Source organism: Bufo gargarizans, chromosome 8, assembly GCF_014858855.1.
Source record: "Bufo gargarizans isolate SCDJY-AF-19 chromosome 8, ASM1485885v1, whole genome shotgun sequence".
Taxonomy (NCBI): Eukaryota; Metazoa; Chordata; class Amphibia; order Anura; family Bufonidae; genus Bufo; species Bufo gargarizans.
Genome location: NC_058087.1, coordinates 77779684 through 77800936, shown reverse-complemented (window position 1 = coordinate 77800936; position 21253 = coordinate 77779684). Strand labels below are relative to the sequence as shown.

Sequence of the window (21253 nt, the reverse complement as noted above, 5' to 3'; positions counted from 1 at the left end):
GGAAAAGAGTCAAATCTACCTGAGAAGAGTCAGAGGTATCCATAATCTCCTGCTCTCTCCCCGTCTGCTGATGATTGGCAGTTCTCTCCTAGAGAGGAAGGGAGAAAACTAGGGAGAAGGCTGTCAGTCATCAGCAGGTGAGCAGGATTTCATGAATAACCATGACTCTTCTCAGGTAGATTTGACTCTTTTCAAGGCCTGGGCTGCAATGACTATGATGCTGGTTCTCAGCAACCACTTACTTTTAGCTGATGTGTGACATCGCTGACATTAGCATTTCTGTCACTATTTACGCTGCCCTCAGTACGGTCAGCATAAAGTTGATGACGGGTTCCCTTTAAGGCTACATTCACATGGCAGTAAAAAATGGACGTGTGACGGACACACATCTGTTTTAGGGCTCATTCAGACAGACGTATGCTATCCGCAAAAATGCAGATCCGTTTTTTTGCGGATTAGATGCTGACCCATTCACTTCTATGGGGCCCTTTTCTATTCCACGGTTCCACAAAACAAATTAAACCTGTCCTATACTTGTCTGTGAAAATCAGGACATGGCCTCATTGAAGTCTATGGGTCCGCAAAAATACTGAATGCTATCCTTTTTTTTTTTTTTTTTTTTTTTTTTTTTTTTTACGGACATGCTGAACTGTCCGCAAAAAAAAACATATCCGCATTTTTGCGGACAGCATAATGGTAGTCTATGGGGTTATTCACACAACAGTTAATTTTTTTACATTTTAAACATCCGTTTTTCAGAAAGACATCAGTGAAAAGTCTGTTAAAAAGTGACAGTTTATCTGCTTTTAATTTTTTTGCTGTTGTGTGTAATGTCCGCACAGCCATTCCCCCAGGGCAGCATGCACCCAGAGGGCACAACCTGTTAATGAATCCGGTATATGTTAAAAACTCAATTTGTAATGCGCGTTCTTTTATCCCTACTTTTCAAAAAAGAAAAAATTAGCGAAATTCTGTTATTTGGAGTAAAATCCTTAATGTTTGATACATCTTTACCTGCACTATTTTTCAGTACATCAGAACAATTATAGTTTTATTAAAGAAAGTATTTGTATGTACATGCTTTCATGTGTAGGTAAAAATGTCACATCTAATTCATCTGTCAAAACTGTAATATTCATATTAATAGAAAAAAAACATATAAATAGAGTTAAATTGCAACTGAAAATGCTGCACTACATGCAAATGTGCTTAAGGATCTGATAAGATAAGCAAACAGTTTTGTGTTCATGAGCATTAACCACTGTAATAATATAATGAAGCTTGAACAGCACATTGCATAGGACCAGATACAAAGCTGTCCAGAAATCACCAGAAGTGCTGAGGAGGAGTGTCTGGGAATGATGCAGTGGGGAATGTGTTAAGGCGAATTGAATGAACGAGGTTATTGAGCTTCCGAAAGGCACACAGTGGGTAGAATGAGGGCCGTCTAAGCAGCTTGCCAATTCTTCTGTGTTGTGGACCATGATTAGTACAGAAAAAATAAGCCAATGTTATAAAGTAACGATTGTGTAAGAACCTGAATAAAGATCCGTATTAGGGCCTCATGCACGCGGCCGTGGCCGTATAGCGGCCCACAAACAGCGGGTCCACAATATGCAGGCACTAGCCGTGTGCTCCCCGCATCAGGGATTCGGACCCATAAATGACTCTTAAATGGGTACACAATCCGGAGTTGCGGTGCGGAACGGATGCACGGAAGCACTACGGTGCGGACGGATCACGGACCCATTCAAGTTAAATAGGTCTCAATCCATCCTGGCCGCTGCACGGATGTTGCCCGTGTAAATTGCGGTCCCCAGTGCACGGAACGGTCGCACAACAGCCGTGTGTGAGGCCTTAGAAATATACAGGGCAGTTACCAGTTGTAGCAAAAAAACAGACTTGCCATAGTTTACTGTAGTGTCCTATATCTTTCTTGTATTTTCTTTGAGTACTACCTCAGATCAGTCTTTTCATTGGAGTCTCCTACATCATCCAGTATAAGGGCTAAATGCCCCCCCCCCCCCCCCTCCCCCCCGGATAGTTTAGAATGAAAGGTTATGTTAAGTCCAGTACTACCTAAAACTGCCCTCGTGCCCTGTTGACTTGTGTGAGGAATCTTTGGGTATCCACTGATTCCCGCTGGCTGCTGTGCTAACCTGTGAAAAGACAGAATCCAGCTTGTAGAGAACAGTTGAATGGGCATATTGCTTGTGTGGGTAGCTGTATAAATAATTTATACTTTTGCTTAATCTTTCTTCCAAAATGCCGACTGACTCTGATGGAGCAGTGAGTCATCACTCCTTTTGGTAATGAATAATTTTCTATTTCAGAACTATCTTTTAGGAAGGAAAGAGACTTCTGAGATGGCTGACAGAAATAAGGAAGTCTTATTAGAGGTGAGTGTCGGTATTCTAACAGGTTTGTGACCATTGATTCAAGTTATTCTCATTCTGTCAATAAATGTTTCCCTCCATTCAGCACATTATAGCAATTGGCAAACAGCAATCCTAGTATGTGTGAATCCAGCTGACCTTCTTCATCCACCTCTTTAGATCTACTTTTCACCGTTTCCTTCTTCGCTCTTTATATCTTCTGAAAACCATCACTTCCTTATGGCCTCCTAAAGGTATCCCAGGCCCTGCTGCCATTTCTTGTTAAAGTAGCCCTAAGCACGTGTGTTGTATTTGTCAGTACAACCCGTAAGACGTCTTAGTTAGGATATTCTGTTTTATCTGTAGTTTTTCTTTATTTATATTCCTTGCAGGAGTTGTCCAACCCTTTACAAGTGATTGCCTGTCCTCAGGATAGGCAAACACTAACTGATTGCCGGGCACCTGACATCTCGCCCCCCGACGCGCTGTTCTGCAGTAGCTCTGGTGCAGACAGTACCGCGCTCGGTCCGTTATGCGGTGGACAGAGCTGTGCACTTCCAGCATCAGAGGTACTGGAGGGTGTCAGATCCAAGCCTATCTAGAAGATGGGCTGTCACTTGTAAAGGGTTATATGTCCCCTTAATTCAAATGGCCTTGACTGAGTTATTAGTGTGGCAAATGCAAGTCTTGTATTCCCTTTCCATCACTGTAAAAAAATAAATCCTACCTGTATAGTTACAGCCTCATTTCTATACATGACATTGTACTGTGTTGGTTGGAAAAACTATCAGTCATTTTTAGTACCTTCATGTACACATAGGCACAGCAGTTAATATTGTATTAAATTCTTCTACTTTATTTAAACCCTTAACAAAAAAAAAAAAGGTGACAAAGGGAAACCTAGCCCAAGATAACCAAGAGTATACAGCAAATCAATACTGCTGAAATATGGGGAAGAAGCCCATCTGGATATCAAGGACAGAACGGTGTCTATGCTTTATTCACGCAGTTAAATTACAACTTCTCTGTCCGATTGTTGCTCGTCTGGCAAACAGACTTTTATTAACTTTTCAGAAGTAAAAATTCAAAAATTATAAAGAACAGCTGCAACGTGTTAACGATATGGTGTGCCAACAAAATAGAATATCACAGGGAAGGAGCTGTGGATAAAAGGTTATGTCTTCGCCTGTCAGGGTTTTAATATTAAGCTGAACAGATGTACTAGTTGCAAAAAGTTATTTAGCCAAGAGGTAAATAAAAACTTTTTGAGAATCCAGCCTTTTAATCTTAAGTATATTGGGATATGAAACCAGTCTTCAAATGAAAACCCTCTGTTCTTCAGGGATAATGGGGTAGGGTATATTTTTTCGTAGTGTGTGTAGCTGTGTCCTGGATAAGATAGTCAAATATGTTATGTTCTTGTGAATTCAATCATTTTTCTCTACTTCATACTTCAGAGAGGATAAATTGAATTCCGCTAGCAGTGTAAGGCTGTGTTCACATAATGTTTATGTCCCATTTATCATCGTGTGACATATATAACGCTTTAATAAAGTATTCTTACCCCTTGAACTTTTCCACATTTTTTTACATTACACTCACAAACTGAGGCCTCATGCACACGAACATATGTATCTTGTGGTCCGCAAAAAACTGATCCGCAAAAAATATGGATGACATCCGTGTCCATTCCGTATTTTGCGGAATGGAACAGCTGGCCACTAATAGAATAGTACTATCCTTGTCCGTAATGCAGACAATAATAGGACATGTTCTATTTTTTATTTATTTTTTGCTCAACAGAAACGGAACGCACGCAGAGTAACTTCCATTTTCTTTTGCAGACCCATTGAAATGAATGGTTCTGTATACGGTCCACAAAAAAAATGGAACGGACACGGAAAGAAAATATGTTCGTGTGCATGAGGCTTTAAATGTATTATATTGGGATTTATGTGATAGGCCAACACAAAGTAACAAGTATGATGCATGGTTTTCAAAATGTTTAATAAAATAAAAATCTGGAAAGTGTGGTGTGCATTTATATTCAGCCCCGAGTCAATACTGTTGTAGCAATTACAGCTGCACATCTTTTGTTTCTACCAGCTTTGCACATCTAGAGGCTGACATTTTTACCCATTCTTCTTTGCAAAATAGCTTAGGCTCAGTCAGATTGGATAGAGAGCAACTGTGAACAGCAATTTTCAAGTCTTGCCACAGATTCTCAATGGGATTTAAGTCTAGTCTTTGACTGGGCCATTCTAAAATCTGAATATGCTTTGATCTAAACCATTCCATTGTAGCTCTGGCTGTATGTTTAGGATCGCTGTCCTGCCAGGTGAGCCTCCATCCCAGTCTCAAATCTTTTGCCGCCTGTACCAGGTTTTCCTCCAGGATTGTCCTGTATTTAGCTCCAGCCATCTTCCCATCAACTCTGATTAGCTTCCCTGTCCATGCTAAAGAAAAGCATCCCCAGAACATGATGCTGCCACTACCATGTTTCATGGTGGGGGTGGTGTGTTCAGGGCGATGTACAGTGTTAGTTTTCCGCCACATGTTGCCTTTTTTGCATTTAGGTCAAAAAGGTCAAATTTGGAATCATCTGACCAGAGCACCTTCTTCCACATGTTTCCTGTGTCCCCTACATGGCTTGTGGCAAACTGCAAACATGACTTCTTATGGCTTGCTTTCAAAAATGGCTTTCTACTTGCCACTCTTCCGTAAAGATTTGTGGAGCACACGACTAATAGTTGGCCTGTGGACAGCTGTCAGTTTAGGTGGGTGGTCATGTCTTGGTAGGTTTGCAGTTGTACCATACTTATTCCATTTTCAGATGATGGATTGAACAGTGCTCTGCGAGATGTTCAGAGCTTGGGATATTTTTTTAGACCCTAACCCTGCTTTACACTTCTCCACAACTTTATCCCTGACCTGTCCAGTGTGTTCTTTGGTTTTCATGATACTGTTTGATCACTAACAAACCTCTAAGTAATTCACAGAACATCTTTAGAATTAGAATAAATAACTGACTATAAATTACACACAGATGGACTCTACTATTTACTAATTAGGTGACTTCTGAAGGCAGTTTGTCACACTGGATTTTATTTAGGGTAACAGACTACAGGAGGCTGAATACAAATGCACGCAACACTTTTTTGATTATTTATAAAAAAAAAATCAAAACCATGTATCATTTTCTTTTCAATTCACAAATACTTGCTACTTTGTGTTGGTCTAACACACAAAATCCCAATAAACTTCTATTGAGTTTGTGGGTGTAACGTGACAAATATGGAAAAGTTCAAGGGGTATGAATACTTTTTCAAGGCACTGTACATTAGACACCTTAGGTGAATGCTTTTCCATTGTAAAGAAAAACATCAGTTTAACGCATGTGCTTTTTTGCTGGACTCTTCAGGATGGAAAAGCGTAATATACTATGCTTTTGAATCCCCCCTCCCCAAGTATATGTTAAACATAGGACAACAACAACACTATGTCCTTAACTCCAAGCAATGGGTTAAGGACCTTATTGGTGAGGATATTAAATGTAGATGGTGTGATAAAGTCTTGTATTCTCGGGGGGATAAATGCCTCTGTCCTCTTCCTCATAAAAAAAGCACATGACTGGGAATGTCTTTGATCCAGCATTAGTCGCTCCCTTGCACCACATGGTAGACACATGTCAGTTTTTTTTTTTATTTGAGAGAGCGTCTCACGTACTCTTCTTTAAACTGACAGCAATTCGGCTATGCGGGAGTGCTCAATGGGAACAGAACAGACACAAAAGTGTCTGGATTTGTTTAAATTCTGTCTTTTGTCTGCAGGAATGCTTCTGTGGTAGTTCAGTAACTGTCCCGGAAATAGAGGGAGTCCTGTGGCTGAAGGATGATGGAAAGAAGTCCTGGAAGAAGAGATATTTCCTACTCAGAGCATCTGGTATTTACTATGTACCAAAAGGGAAAGCAAAGGTGAGGAACATGTAGCTGTCAGTAAATGGAGCCAGAGTTACGGATTTAGACAAGGCATCCATGATCCTGGGGACTCCTCATATGTCACATACCTCAGCTGGTGTCTTACGTACAAACCTGTTTTCAGGTTGCTTTACCTCAATGCAACAGCAGGCAGGAACCTACAGGGGTATTCCAGTTAGATTAATGTATCCCCTATCCCCAACTGATCACGAGAACGAGTGTTCCCTACCTCTTGCAGCCCCCTGAAATGAACAGAGTGGCCGGTCAAACATGCGTATGGCCAGTCCATTCATTTCTATGGGATTTCTGGAGATAACAGAGTACAGTGCCTGGCTATCTCTAATTCCCATAGAAATGAATGGAGCGGCCTCCTGCATTGCCAACCAGCCACTCTGTTCAGTTTAGGGGCCCCCGTTCTAGTTATTAGTAGGTCCCTCACTGATATTTAATAGTTATCCTCTATCCTAATCTTAGACATTTGGGCATATCTAAAGGGCCCTCTGAAACCTGCACCTCTCTCTAGAATTGGGTCCTCCCCCCCCCCCCCCAACGCGTTTAACGTGGCCTCTGGCCGCCGCATGCAGGGTGTGATTGAATAGACAATTTGGAGGGGTCACGGAAACAGTTATGCTTCTAGTGGACCCCTGTTCTAGAGATCCCCTACATCTATCAGACATATGTATGAATCTCCAAATGTCCCCCTAGATGTGGCTGCTGGCAGCTAGAATAGTCAATGTAGGAAACTTGGAGCTTTGTAACTGCCCTCTATAGAGGAATCTGCACAGAATTGTGGCAATAATCGGGTAAAGAAATCAGAGTGGGTATTCACTTTAGAAGGCAAATTTGGGTTTAATTTAGTATCTGCCTCAGGGATCAATTTTTATTGATCGGGTAAAACATATTTAGGTGTATCAAACACATAATTAACTCTTAAAGGGAATCTGTCACCAGTTTTATGGTGCCCTAAGAGCGCCGTAAATTGGTGACAGACCTGCTTAGCACAACAATGGGTCAGTAACTTGAAATGACCCAGCAGTTCTACTGAAATCTGTATCGATGAGGTCCCAGCCCTTCCCCCAGACTGTGCTGTTATTTGCACAGTGTTCATGTAACACTTTAAATTATGTAGACAATATACATATATTTAGTACTTTGAGAATATTTTTTATGAATAATTCAGTTACACTGCCATTAGGTTTAAGGCTGATGGCTTTTGTCTGCTTGGGAAGCACATTGATATGCTCCTTATTGTTTAATTTGTGTACTTGCTGCTATTCTAACCGTGCATTCTTCTTGCTAGGCATCTCGAGACCTTGTCTGCTTCCTTCAGCTGGATCATGTCAATGTTTACTATGGTCAGGAGTACCGGAGCAAGTACAAAGCTCCTACAGACTACTGCCTAGTATTAAAGGTAACGTTTTATTACTGGTGCTCTGTAATAACCCCATAGGCTGGAATGTCCTAAGATTATGCAACACATTCCTCTAATCTTGTTGGCAAAAACAGCTTTTTTTTTTTTATTGGGGAAGGAACGGGCTTGTTTTATTTCACACTTAAGGAAATTTATTGGCCACAGAGGCTTCAGTTTCATATTAGTGTACTTCTCTACATCATTACATCATCATTCAGCTCCAGTGTTTTGTGTATATACTGCCACCTAGTGGTAAGATATTGGATTACAGCACTACGGTGAAATCTTAGTCTAGCAGTTACCCGTAGTAACTTTTCATTTGATTTGCTCTTTTTTGTATTCATTTTCACTTGGCTTCATTGAAACAAAATCCTTGTATGCGCTAATTAGTGCAACTAATGCAAACAGCTGTCATTTTTAACTGGTACCACATTGCAATAAGTCCTCTGCTTTTTTCCTTTAATGTGCTTGTTGCAACGTTTAATGAATTCCTTTTTACTGTATGTTAGTTTTTTTGTGAATATTTTTTCAAGGTTTGTGAACATTCAGATATAATTTCTGAAGGAAAAAATATTTATTACTTGATGATGATTAAAATCTGGTCACCTTGTTTGTAAAATTCTGCACAAGCATATCTAAGAATGGCCATTTTATAAATAGGGCACAAATACATAAAAATGTAATCCCTACCTGCATCTTTATTAATCCTAATAGACTATATCATATTTTTATAAAAATAAAACCTTTACGGCTTAGGTAAGGGGTCGTCAGAGTACCTATTCCGTGCATATTACTACTAGTGTTGATTGTGAATATTCTAATTGCAAATTTTTATCGCGAAGATGTAGAATATAGTGCTATAGATTATATTATTTGTTTTATTTCCATCAGTAACCTCCTTTCTTGCTTGTGGGCCAATGAGAAGGCTGCAGTGTCTTTGTCTGAGCTTAGCAACATCCCTAGCAACCAATAGGAAAGTTGCCTACCCCTTACTATATAAGAACCTCCCCAGCAGCCCTTGTATGCAGTATTTTGCAGATCTGACAGAGACAGCAGTGTTATTGCTGAGCTCTGTGCTTTCCACACTACATTAGATAGTTAACTTATGTGTAATACAGATAGTCAGTGTAGGTTAGATTGTGATATAGTGTAGCTGATAGGCTCCAGTGCAGGGTGTTAGGTAGTGTGATAGGACTTACTGTTTCTCTGCTGTCCATACATACATACATGCTACAGACATAGTGCTGTGATGCCACAACAATAAGTGCACCAATCAGTAATATCTACTCAGACCTGATAAAATGGAAAGTTGTATGTATTGCACCCAAAATATGCGCATCATTAGTGCCGATTTGCGCAATTGCGAACATAAAATGACTGGAGATCACAAATTTGCGAATTTATTGCGAATATTATGCAAAAAATTCACAAAATATCTAAAAAAACTCATATTGCCCATGCCGCTCATCACGAATTACTACAGATGATGTGCATTGTTATTCATTTATTTTTTTTACAGCATCCACAAATCCAGAAAAAGTCTCAGTATATCAAGTATCTGTGCTGCGATGATGTCCGAACATTGCACCAGTGGGTTAATGGAATCCGTATAGCAAAGGTATTTTATGTCAACCCATTTCTGACCTTCTCTCTCTTCTTACATGTGCCCAGGGGCAAAAGTGTCCAGGACCATTGTCTTCATCGGATTTATTCAGCCCCAGTGAAAGAAGCAGTGATCAGTTTACTGACAGCATGCTCATTCTGTATCATGTTACCTGCACGATCTAAAGGGAACGCCATGTAAACGGACATCAAAAGAAGCAGCAGAGGTCATGCCACTGAACTGCCCAGGGCAAGTGGCTCCAAGTCACGAGAATGAAGTGAAAAATAATTCTTTACAATTGTTGCCTCACATTTATGTGAAGGCATATTCACGTAACATGCTGCAATAAGCCGTACATTAACATCCAGCAAATAGAGATTCACTACACCATTGTGCACCTCTGTCCAAAGTTTTTATATCAACTGTATATCAGCTTGTGCAGAAGTGTGTTGTCAATTGCTTGTATGTGTATAAAAAAAAAAAGTTAGATACTTTGACTTTACATCTATTGTGTTTTACATGTTGAGTCTTTGTAACCTACAGACACTACTCTTTTCATTGTAGTATGGGAAGCAGCTTTACACCAATTATCAAGAGGCCTTGAAGAGGACAGAAGCTGCTTATGACTGGACATCTTTGTCCAGCTCCAGCATGAAATCTGGGTCCAGCTCTTCTAGTTTACCAGGTATAGTGGAAGCTCCCATGTCAAGTCATTACCATTTACATTTAGTTATTATGAAATGTTGTTGTTTTTTTTATCCTATTTATTTTCCTTATACAGAATCCCAGTCAAACCATTCAAACCAGTCAGATAGTGGACTGTCTGATTCCCTGGCCACCAGCCATGTACGTTCCCAGAGCATCGTGAGCTCGATCTTCTCTGAAGCCTGGAAGAGAGGAACCCAGCTGGAGGAATCCAGCAAGGTAGCAACGCCTGCAGATAATGCCCATTTAACAGATTAAGGCATGCGCAGCTAGGCTGCATGACTTGCGGGCTGCTGGTTTCTTCAACTATAATTTCTGTGCCCCATACCTGATTTCCCATTCCATAATGTAGATTACTGTATAGTGTCACTCATAGAGTATATCAGATCATTGCCATTTGTTTTGTTGTCATGTGGTCATCCCACTGGGCAAGTTTGTAGACCATTGCTGAAACCTCTTTGAGACAGTAAATCAATTATTTTCCCAATCTGAGTCTCGAACTATGTTTAATCGAAAGTGTCATATATATTTGAACATCTCATTGTAATATGGGAAATTCTTTTGAATGGGGTCAGCATATACACATTTGCATCATGTTGCTGTTCTGTCGCCACGCATTTTGTTTCACTGCTCGTGTTTCTCCTGTTGCCTCATTGTCCCAGGTTCCAAATGTGAAGCCCACCTCGGCTAAGGCCATCAAGCCCACAGCGATTTGTACGGGGCAGTATTAAGGTCAGGGGTCCTATGAAAAGCACATTTAACCTGGATGTTGTTAACAGGAATTTTCCAGACTAACTGTCTAAAAAAGAAAAGAATCCTTAATCCTTTCTTGAAAATATGAACCTTAACACAAACACCCCCCGGCTTCTGGTTAACATATATTTTTCCTTGCCCAAATATCATTCTTTTCTAGTGTAAATGTTGGTCTGTATTAAAGATTACTATTATTACCAGCATACCATATTAGTAACATTGGTGCCTATGAAGGACCTGTATATGTCCAGATCAATCCGTTAAAAAAAATATCCATGGTACTGGTAATTTATTACATCAGAAACTCCACACCTTTATCTTAGTATCATGAAAAACTTCACATTAATAGATTGAACAGAGTACTAGTACCAGATATGTTGGTTTAACTCCACAGTATTTTGCAGCACAAGTGCCTTGGATTTCATTTGACATCATGTGGTCTGTGTCTCACCTTTTTTATGCCAAAATGTGTGGAGTTACACCCAAAATACCCACATAAGTTACAGACAATAGAGAACATGCAAAGCTTGTCTGCTGGTGACGTCTACACTCACTGACAAAAAATAAGGCACCAAGAAGGAGTTGTTGGAATCAAATAAAACTTTCTATGTGTGAATGTAAAGATGATACATGTATATGATTACAATATTAGAGCGAAAGGATAGGTTTATTACGGAAAACTGTACAGGTGAAAGGAGGCTCTAGTACCCTTTTGTGCTGCCTCGAGCTTGGCTACAGATGCGGTTGGGCGTGGAAGAATACAGGCTTCCTACGGTGTCTGGTGACACAGAGCTGGGCCTCTAGATCCTGCACGCTCATAGGATGCTGAAGCTGGAGTCCCAGCTGGTCCCATAAATGCTGGTGACCAGGCAGCCAAGTGTCTGTGAAGGTTCTCCTTTATCCAGGTCATGGTATATATCTGTAAAGAATAAATCAAGGCAACTGGACGTACTGTAGACTTCTTGAAAACGTTTCACTCGTTCTTCCAATGAGCTTTCTCAATTCTGAGTCTTTACCACCTACTGACTCCAATTAGGATAATGGAATCAACACCTTTGACCCAATGCTGGGTATAATTACCAGATGTTGATTCAGTTACATATTTATTCCCAGAATTTTTGTACAGTCATTCAGGATTGAGAAAGCTCGTTGGAAGAACGAGTGAAACGTTTTCAAGAAAGCTACAGTACGTCCAGTTGCCTTGATTTATTCTTTACAGATATACCAGGCAGCCAAGGAAGTGTATTCTGATGTTTCTGGGAAACCCTTGATGTGTGTGGATGAGCATTATCCTGTCAAAAAATGCAATTTTCAAGCCTTGCTATAAGAGGTAACACATGTGCAGGCAGGAGGTCCTGCAAGTCACTGAGCTGTTAGGTTCAGTTCACACCGTTTTTTTTTTTCTGGCGTTTATTTTGCGTCAATTCCAACTCAAAACAGCCCCTCATTCATTTCAATGGGAAGCAGCACTTGATTATTTTTCCACATGGGAAAAAAAGAAGTGGCATGCCCTATCTTGTGGTGGAGTCCGCCTCCTATTGAACAGTGCAAGCCTATTCAGCTCCATACTCAACCAAAACCATGCGTTGAAAGTGCAGTTTTGTGCTAAAGTAAACACCCATTGGTTAAAAAAATGTTAGAAACGTGCCAAAAATGCACACAAAAAACGCAAAAAAAACATGGAAAATTCCACCGTGAATTTTGTAAGCAGATTTTCCAAAATCCATTCTGTCAACGTACCCTTAGTGTCCATCGTATCACTACTAGGGGTGACTGACTGTCATATGCAATGGCTCTCCGGTTCATTACGCCAGGGTTTTGGGCAGTATACTGATCCAAAGCAAAAGAACCGCACGCCACGAGGCCTCCATACTGTAACCTGGGCGTCGGCAGATCCCAGACAGAACCAGGATTCATCACTGATTTGGTTCCAGTCTCTAGAAGTCCAGGTTTTTCATTCACAACAGCACTGCAAGCAAGGGGTGCCATAACACCAAAGTTCCTTCCACCAAGCGCAGAGACAGGGGTGTGTAGTGAAGGTGGTGTGCTTGTCGGCCACCTTACTGGTGGTCTGTCTGGGCCGTCTGGAGCCGGTTCGCCGTGTGTGCGTGCCTTCACATAAACACTGCTCTCAACGCCTCCTAACAGCTAGGTCAGAACGGCCTAGATGGTGGGCAAGTTGTAGAAAAGACCATCCTGCTTCTCTCAGCCTACTGACGCTCCCCATCGCAGTCACTGATCTGTCAACAAGAGGTACACTACCCAAAAGTATCCTTTGAAAGCAATTTTTCACCCTCTTGTGGCAAGACCCAGTATCTAGTCGGACCACACCTGTAATCACTATTCCCTCTAAACTGTGTTTTCTGAAATTGAAAGAGTTAAAAATTCCAAACTTTGCCGCAGGTAAGGCTACTTTCACACTGGCGTTCGGTGGGGATCTGTCTTAGATCTGCACAGACGGATCCACATCAATAATCTGTTTTCAATTGCACCATATTGTGTCAGTGAAAACGGATCCGTCCCCATTCACTTACATTGTAAGTCAGGACGGATCCTTTTGGCTCCGCATTGTCAGGCGGACACCAAAACGCTGCAAGCTACGTTTTAGTGACCACCTCAAAAACACTATGGAGACCAAACGCAGCCAAATTGATGCATTCTGAATGGATCCTTATCCATTCAGAATGTATTGGGGCTGAACTGATACGTTTTGGGCCACTTGTGAGAGCCCTGAACGGATCTTACAAGCGGACCCAGAAACGGCAGTGTGATAGTAGCCTAAAGCTGTTGTTGGGCTTGTTAATCCTCTGCTTTCCAGAGCGCTCAGCTTACAGGGAACACTGCCTGTAATCATTTACATGTCAGCCTCAGACACAACTGCAGGATGCGTTTTGCAGCAATCCGACATCTCTATATGGGTGCGTTTTTTTTGTTTTGTTAGTTTTTTTGTCAGTGAGTGTATATATGCACTGTAAAGATAGTAAAAAAAAGTACCAACAGTGAACAGAATAAACAGCAATTAAGCATCTAAATGGCTTGAATAGTAGTTTTTAGAATTCAGCTGGAATTCCGCTTTAGATTGGTTTGTGTATTGGTTTGAGAGGTATAAGTTGAGTTGTGCTCCCACATGTTAAAGGGGTTGTCTGAATTGTATAACAACTTGGGCAAGCCCTGTAAATGGCCTAAAATGACTAATGAATGGATACAAGCCTGTTTTCTCTGCTGTTTCTTTGAGCGCTACGCTCCGGTCATCCTGCTGCTGATGTCATCTACTTGGCTGCAACAGTGACATTCCGTGCAAAAGTTACCTCTGCAGCCAATCGCTGGCATCAGCCAGTGGGGAGGACTGGAGTGCAGCAAGGGAAGAAGCAGAGGAGAAAATAGGCGAGTATGCATTAATTTGTTATTTTAGGCCATTTACAGGGGTTGCCCAAGTTTTCATATAACTTGGACAACCACTTAAATATGTACTGTGTTAATATTTCATCTAAGACAGCCTACTTCAGGGAGTGGGGGTTACATTTGTCAGTACATTTATGGAGACAACGCATGGGTTACAAATCTGCCATAGAAAGCTGTGGATTAATCCAGTTACTTGTAGATGAACAGTCCTGTTCTTGCAATTTCAGATCCGGAGATGATCACTTGGGGAGGAGGTTTTAAAACTCTGGAAATTAGTAACTGATGATAATGGTTCTGCTTGGTACATAAATAATATTTCTTCAGAAACATAAATGGTGGTCTGTAGTTTGAGGTTATAGTAGAATGGTGCATGACTTGCACAGACCCTCTCCCCGCTAAGCTGCTGCTGAGCCTTCAGTGCACATACTCTTATATAAAAGTTCCATTTTTATTACATGTGAGACCTGCACCAAGAGTGCAGTTTCTGCAGCAGGCATAGAACCAGTCATTTACTGATGAATCTGGATGTACACTCTATTGACTAAATTAGGCTTAAAATGGCTAAAATACATACAAATAGAAAGTTTATACTGGGGCACAGAGGACTACTCTTCTCTTTCCAACTGGCTGCAGAGGGAATGCTACATCTCTTCTAGGGCCTCCTTTGCAGTGTAGGAATGCCAGTTATGTTCTGCTTAACTTGCCTCTTCTCACCATCCTCCTCTATTTCTCTTTACAATTTAGGCTCTGTTCACATCCTTCAGATTTTGTCAAAGTTTACATTAATCTTTCTGTGACTAAAATGCATTCAGAAACAGAGGTCTCAATGGATTAAATTTATTTCAATGGGATTTTGTTTTTCACACAGTCTTTAAGGTTTCGATATGGATGACCTGATCGTGGAGGTCTAACTCCCGACACCACTACTGATTAGCTGTTTGAAGAGGCTGCGGTGCTTCCAAGAGCAATGTGGCCTCTTCACAGCTTGCCAAGCCCAACATTGCCCTTTATATAGCGGCTGTGCTTGTTATTGCAGCTCCGCTCCATTCACATGAATGAGACTGAACTGTGCCTAGGCTATATGACTAATGAATGTATTGTGACTGGCCTAGGAAAAGGCTGTGAACTCAATTGAGTGGTGCAGCCTCTTCAAATAGCTTATCGGTGGGGGTGCCCCACAATCAGATATTGATGACTTTTCCTGAGGATAGGTAATCAATATTGAACTCCTGAAAAACCCTTGAAATGCATTGGTTGGCATTTGCTTTTATATAGATATTTGTGATGGACAAGATAATTTGTATACATCCTGTCCACCACAGATACATTCTTGTTAAAGGGGTTGTCCGAGTTATTTTTATGTTCTTTGTATGTTTCTAACTAATCAAATGTAACAGCTTTACCATGCACTTACTGCATCTGTAGTTGCTCCTTTCTCAGATTTCACTGAGGGTCACATGACCTGTGATGTCAGCTTCTCTCCCTGCTCTGATAATGTTTGGTGCACAAGCCTGACAGAGCAGATCTGTGTCTGTACACCAGACGTCACAGTGCTGGCCACGCCCCCTGCACTGATGGCTGCTGCTTATTGCTCTCTCTCTGGATTCTTAACCCCCTTCAGCAGCACAGACTCAGGGCTGAAGGCTTTCCTGAGTAGCTGCAGGTAGCGAGGAGACAAATGCTGAGCACAAGAGCTGACAGAGGTAGAGGAAGATTTTTTGTGAATCAGCAGTGTCATTGTACAGCTGACATGACATGCTGCTGAGTCTCCCAGCAGATAGACATGTCACTCAGGGCAGACTTGGGGTACTTTCACACTAGTGTTCTTTTCCGATATTGAGCTCTGTCACAGGGGCTCAATACTGGAAAAAACTGATCAGTTTAATCCTAATGCATTCTGAATAGAGAGCATTCCATTCAGGATACATCAGTTCAGTCCCTCTTACGTTTTTTGGCTGGAGAAAATACTGCAGCATGTTATATTTTTCTCTCCGGCCAAAAATCCTGAACATTTGCCGGCATTAATTTCCATTGAAATATATTAGTGCCGTATCTGGCATTAAAATTGCCGCATTGACGGAACCGTTGTTCCTGTCCGCGCATGGGCAGACCTTTTAAATCTGTGGGAAAAAAAAAAAACGGATCCGTTTTTCCGGAGAGACGGATCTGGTATTTTAATGCATTTGTCAGACGGATCCGTCTGACAAATGCCATCTGTTTTCGTCCGGATTGGCGGATCCGGCAGGCAGTTCCGGTGACAGAACTGCCTGCCGGAATCCTCTGCCGCAAGTGTGAAAGTGCCCTTATTCACTACCTTTGCAGAGCAGGGGGAGGGGCAGAAATTGTTGTTATTGCAGGTAAACAAAGGGCTAGAAAAGAACCAGGAAAATAAGGAAATAGATATTTTTTTTTTTTTTTTTTTTTTACCTAAAACTTGCTTGGCTCAGTTATATATTGCTGCCCATCAAATTTACAGTGATTATTTTTATATATATATATAATTATAATTTTTTTATTTTTTCATAACTTGGACAACCCCATTAATATCAACTGGGCAACACCCTTTGTCCCATTGGCCATCAATGTAAGGCTAGTTTCACACTAGCGGCAGGCTGTTCTGGCGGGTGAACAGCCTGTCAGATCTGTCCTGCCACTAGTTCACGCGTGTTCCCGGACTGCCGCTCCGTCCCCATTGTACTTTTAGTCCGTCTGCCTCTCGCCGTGCCACCGCCGGAACTCCACCCCCACCCCCATTATAGTCAATGGGGACGGAGAGACAGTCCTGGGGGCACACATGAACTCCCGCCGGAACAGCCTGCCGGAGTCCCCTGCCGCTAATGTGAAAGTACCCTAATGTAAAAAAAAACCGCTGATGACAGTGCACATTTGTTTCAGAATTAATGTTGCTAAATTCATGAAAAAACCTGATACAATCTTTCAGTTCATCTGTATTTCAAACCCTATTTCCCTTTGTTAAAAGGAAAATAAAAACTTAGAAAAAAGAATTTTCAGTAGCTAATGTGAACATAGCCTTACTTGTCTTTGCCCTGCGGTTTCATCTATCAGTCACTGATGTGCATTCATGTTTCCATGTCCTTTATTTTTACTTGTAATGCTTTCTGTAGTTCTGTACTGCTTAACTGTTCTCTGATGTTTAGCTTCCAGTTCTGGACATATTGTTTGGTAACTGTTTATGTCCAAGATCTGCACATTGTAAAGAGTTTTCTGGGATTTTCAAATTGATAACCTATCCTTAGGATAGGTCATCAATATCAGATCGGCGGGAATCCGGTCAGTTATTAGAAGAGAAGGCTACGCTTGTGCCAGCATGCCTTCCTTTCATTGTTTACCTGCTTGCTGTCGACATCGCAGAGGTGAGCAGCAGTAATTGCAAGCCGTCCTATTCACTTCTATGGGACGGCTCCTTCCCATTCAAGTTTATAGGAACGAGCCGCCCCATAGAAATGAAAGAGACAGCATTTTGTAATTACACCTGCTCGGCTGCAAACAGGCAAACAATGAAGGGAAGGCATTGCTGGCACGAGTGCAGCCTTCTCTTCAAACAGCTGATCGATGGGGGTGTTGGACCCCTGCTAATCTGGTATCGATGACCTATGCTGAAGATGGGGCATCAATACTAAAATCCAGGAAAACCCTGTTAAAGATGTTGCATGATGCAATGCCTAGGCAGGCATAAATACACATTTAACAAAGTACCATGTTATAGTACAGTTTAAAGAATGTTGCATGTAAATATCATTGATTATATTCATGTTTTCTTTTCTGTTGTCATTCTAGGCTCGCATTGAAACTCTAACACGTCCCTTAACTTCATTGACCCCTCAGTCACAGGTTCAGATAAGAGCTGTGTCTCCACATGGGTTATCTCAACCCTCACCGCTTGCGCCACCACCTCCTCCTCCACCACCACCTCCACCGCCGCCTCCACCACCTCCTCCACCTCTTCCCACACATTCCAAATCCACCCCAATATTATTTGCAAAGTACAGTACAATTACAAGATTGCAAAATGCTGCCCAATATCCAGGGCCTCATTTTAAGGCACCATCAGCTACCCATGTAGTGCAACATTCTACACTAAGTACAAAACCTCAAATGGTTGTCACTCCAAATGGAGCTATTCCTCCGCCCCCACCACCTCCCCCTCCGCCTCCACCACCTCCCCCTGGTTCTGCTATGGCAATGCTAAAACCTAACCCATGTGCACCATCCACTCCTCAGTTTACACCACCACCACCTCCTATAAAGATTAATCAAGTTCCACAGAATATTACTATCCAGAGTGCACAGCCTCCTCCACCGCCACCATTACCACCACCTCCACCCCCTCCACCTTCATTCCAAGCTCCTGTCAAGCAGTTTCCACCTGTAAGTAAAATTACAGCCCCTGTTAGTAATCCACCAACTACAGCAACCACAGGACCACCTACAGCACCCAAAAAGCAGTTGCACTTTACTCCTCCCCAAATTCAACAACCTTTAATATCTACATCAGCTCCATCCGGTCCTACACCACCACCAACATTACCGAAACAGCAAAGTTTTTCTGCCAAGCCTCCTTCCTCTCCACAGTCAGCCATGCCCTCGGTTAAGCAAATTGTTAGTCAGTTTCCACCACCTGTTCCGTCAGATCCAACTAAGCCAGCAACACCAAGTACTGCTCCTCAGTCTCCCCCAGCTGTGAAAGCAAAACCAAAATGGCAGCCGTTTTCTGTTCCTTCACCAGAATTTCCTCCTCCTCCTCCTGAAAGTAGCTTAGCATTACTTCCTCCACCGCCCCCACCCCCTCCACCCCCACCATCAACATCCCCTGTTCCACCACCTTCCCCTACACCAGACAAATCAGGTTCCCCTATTAAGAAACAAACCAAGACATCAAGTCCTGGAGGGAAAAAACCTCCACCCACGCCACAACGAAATTCTAGTATTAAGTCCAATAGTTCTGCTGAGTATCATGAATCCAAGAAGACATCTGTGGACAGTCTTGTGTGTAAATTTTCAGAGCCCCCTGGATCTCCTTCTAAAGAGTCATTACCCCCACCAGCAGCTCCGCCAAAACCTGTTAAACTTAATCTTTCAGGGGTAAACTTGCCAATGGTTTTTCAACAAGGAAATCTCTCTGCCCATATTATTCATACAGCAAAAGAACACGCAACAGAATTTCCATCTCCTCCTTCTGATTCAGAGTCTGAATTTCCTCCTCCACCAGCTGATCTTGAGCTTCTACCCCCTCCACCTCCACCTGTAGATGCCCCACCAATGTTATTTTCTGGAAATACCTCACCAAAAGTAGCAGTAGTGAATCCACAGCCGCAGACCTGGTCCAAATCATCTGTAAAGAAAGCGCCACCTCCTACTAGGCCAAAACGGAATGATAGTATGAGAGCAATGCAAGCTGAAATGACAGAACCTTCCCCCGCAAGTCCACAAGTTCCAACTTCACCCAAGCCTGGCCTTAGTGTACAGCCTGGATTCCTTGCTGACCTAAATAAGACTCTGCAGCGAAAATCTATTACTCGACATAGTTCTCTGTCCTCAGCCCGTTTATCACGGCCTGAACCCACTGCTACTATGGATGATATGGTATTGCCTCCTCCACCACCAGAACTTTTAGGCGATCATCAAAAAGCTAATTGCTATGGAGGCAGTCATTTATCAGGCTATGCAACGTTACGAAGGGGACCACCACCAGCCCCACCTAAAAGAGACCAGAATACCAAACTTTCTAGAGACTGGTAACCCATGTCATAAACATTTTTGGACTTCTTGCACACCCGGCTGACAAATGTACCATTAACTTAGATTCATTGTATAATATTCAATCAAACATTGCCGTTTCAGAATAAGGGTCATTGTGCACTTTTCTGGACAGAAAAAGAATCTGGTGATCAGTTACTATTCTCAGTATGGACAGGACCAAAAGTCTACTCATAATCTACATATAATGAAATCTTTTTGTAGTGTACGTTGGTGTGCAGTGTGTCTCTGCATGTATTCCTACAATAGGCATATAATTCTGTAAGTAATAATATAGCAGCTGTAAAATAAAAGATAACAAGAATGTTTTATTTCAATATGTCTGTTTCCACCCAAAGAATAGTATACAATCATCAAACTTGATACTTGGTGCAAAAGATATGCCTCAAGAAAGACTATTATTTTTATGAGCTTGTAATCTGGTTCAGTCAGTGGCCAGTAAGTACCGTAAGTCATGAACTGAGGTCTGCCTTAATTGCTAAGGGGTGCTATTGTCATATTGTGTATTAGGTTTTCTTCCGGATTCTGTCATTTCTCACGTTACGGTAGTGTGTAGCATTTACTATCATCCTTTTGATCATAACTAAAATTGAAATGTGCTGTCTCAGCTTATCAGCGTGCACAGTTATAAGATGCACTGTTATCCTTTGTAGGCGACTTGGTGTTTTACATGTAGGACATATGCAGAGAGGCTATCTTCTGCGTCCCTGTATTTTATCTGTTTTCTTCCCTTTTGTCTTTATCCAATTACTTCCACAATGATCTTCCATGCTTATGGTCTGAAATAACGAGTAAAATGATTATGGTGCATCATCCAGAAAAGTAATTTACATAATTATTTCACAAATCTATTACCAAGCAAAACATCAGCTCTACTTTTAAGAAGCTTTGCCATGACTATTCTGGTTAGATTTTATCCTGATTTGGAAGCGCCTGGGGCTCTGAGACAAATGACCGACCATTAAAACAAAGTTGTATGAGATTAAAAAAAGAGGGACTGTTTTTTTTGTCTTCCAGAAACATTTGGTTACATTTGGCTGGTCTGCGATATTACACACAGCCAATGGACAAGATTAGCACTGTTTTTTGGAAGAAGAAAACAAACCCGAGCCTGTCCCACCCGCAGCAGCCAATGATCGCACAGTCTTACCGCAAAGCTGTGCCATCATGCTGCCGCAGGTGGACATGGCTTTAATGTGTGGCCAACTTTTCTGTCTGGCCATACCTTTAGTGCTGAGCTCAAACATCC

At 41.8% G+C, this 21253-nt stretch overlaps 1 protein-coding gene across 3 annotated transcripts in view; it reads left to right on the top strand.

Annotated features, from left to right (window-relative positions):
* Positions 1-20323, top strand: part of RAPH1 (Ras association (RalGDS/AF-6) and pleckstrin homology domains 1) — a 149202-nt gene extending 128879 nt beyond the window's left edge. For 2 of the 3 annotated variants that reach the window (XM_044303572.1, XM_044303573.1), the window contains 7 exons: positions 2334-2399; positions 6206-6349; positions 7653-7763; positions 9283-9381; positions 9931-10051; positions 10148-10290; positions 18025-20323. In XM_044303572.1, coding sequence (XP_044159507.1) covers positions 2334-2399; positions 6206-6349; positions 7653-7763; positions 9283-9381; positions 9931-10051; positions 10148-10290; positions 18025-19986 — 2646 coding nt within the window. In that variant the 3' untranslated portion in view covers positions 19987-20323. Of the gene's footprint in view, positions 1-2333; positions 2400-6205; positions 6350-7652; positions 7764-9282; positions 9382-9930; positions 10052-10147; positions 10291-10733; positions 10804-18024 lie in introns of all 3 variants that reach the window. The other variant, XM_044303574.1, reaches the window with a different exon arrangement.
* Positions 20324-21253: the final 930 nt, after the last annotated feature.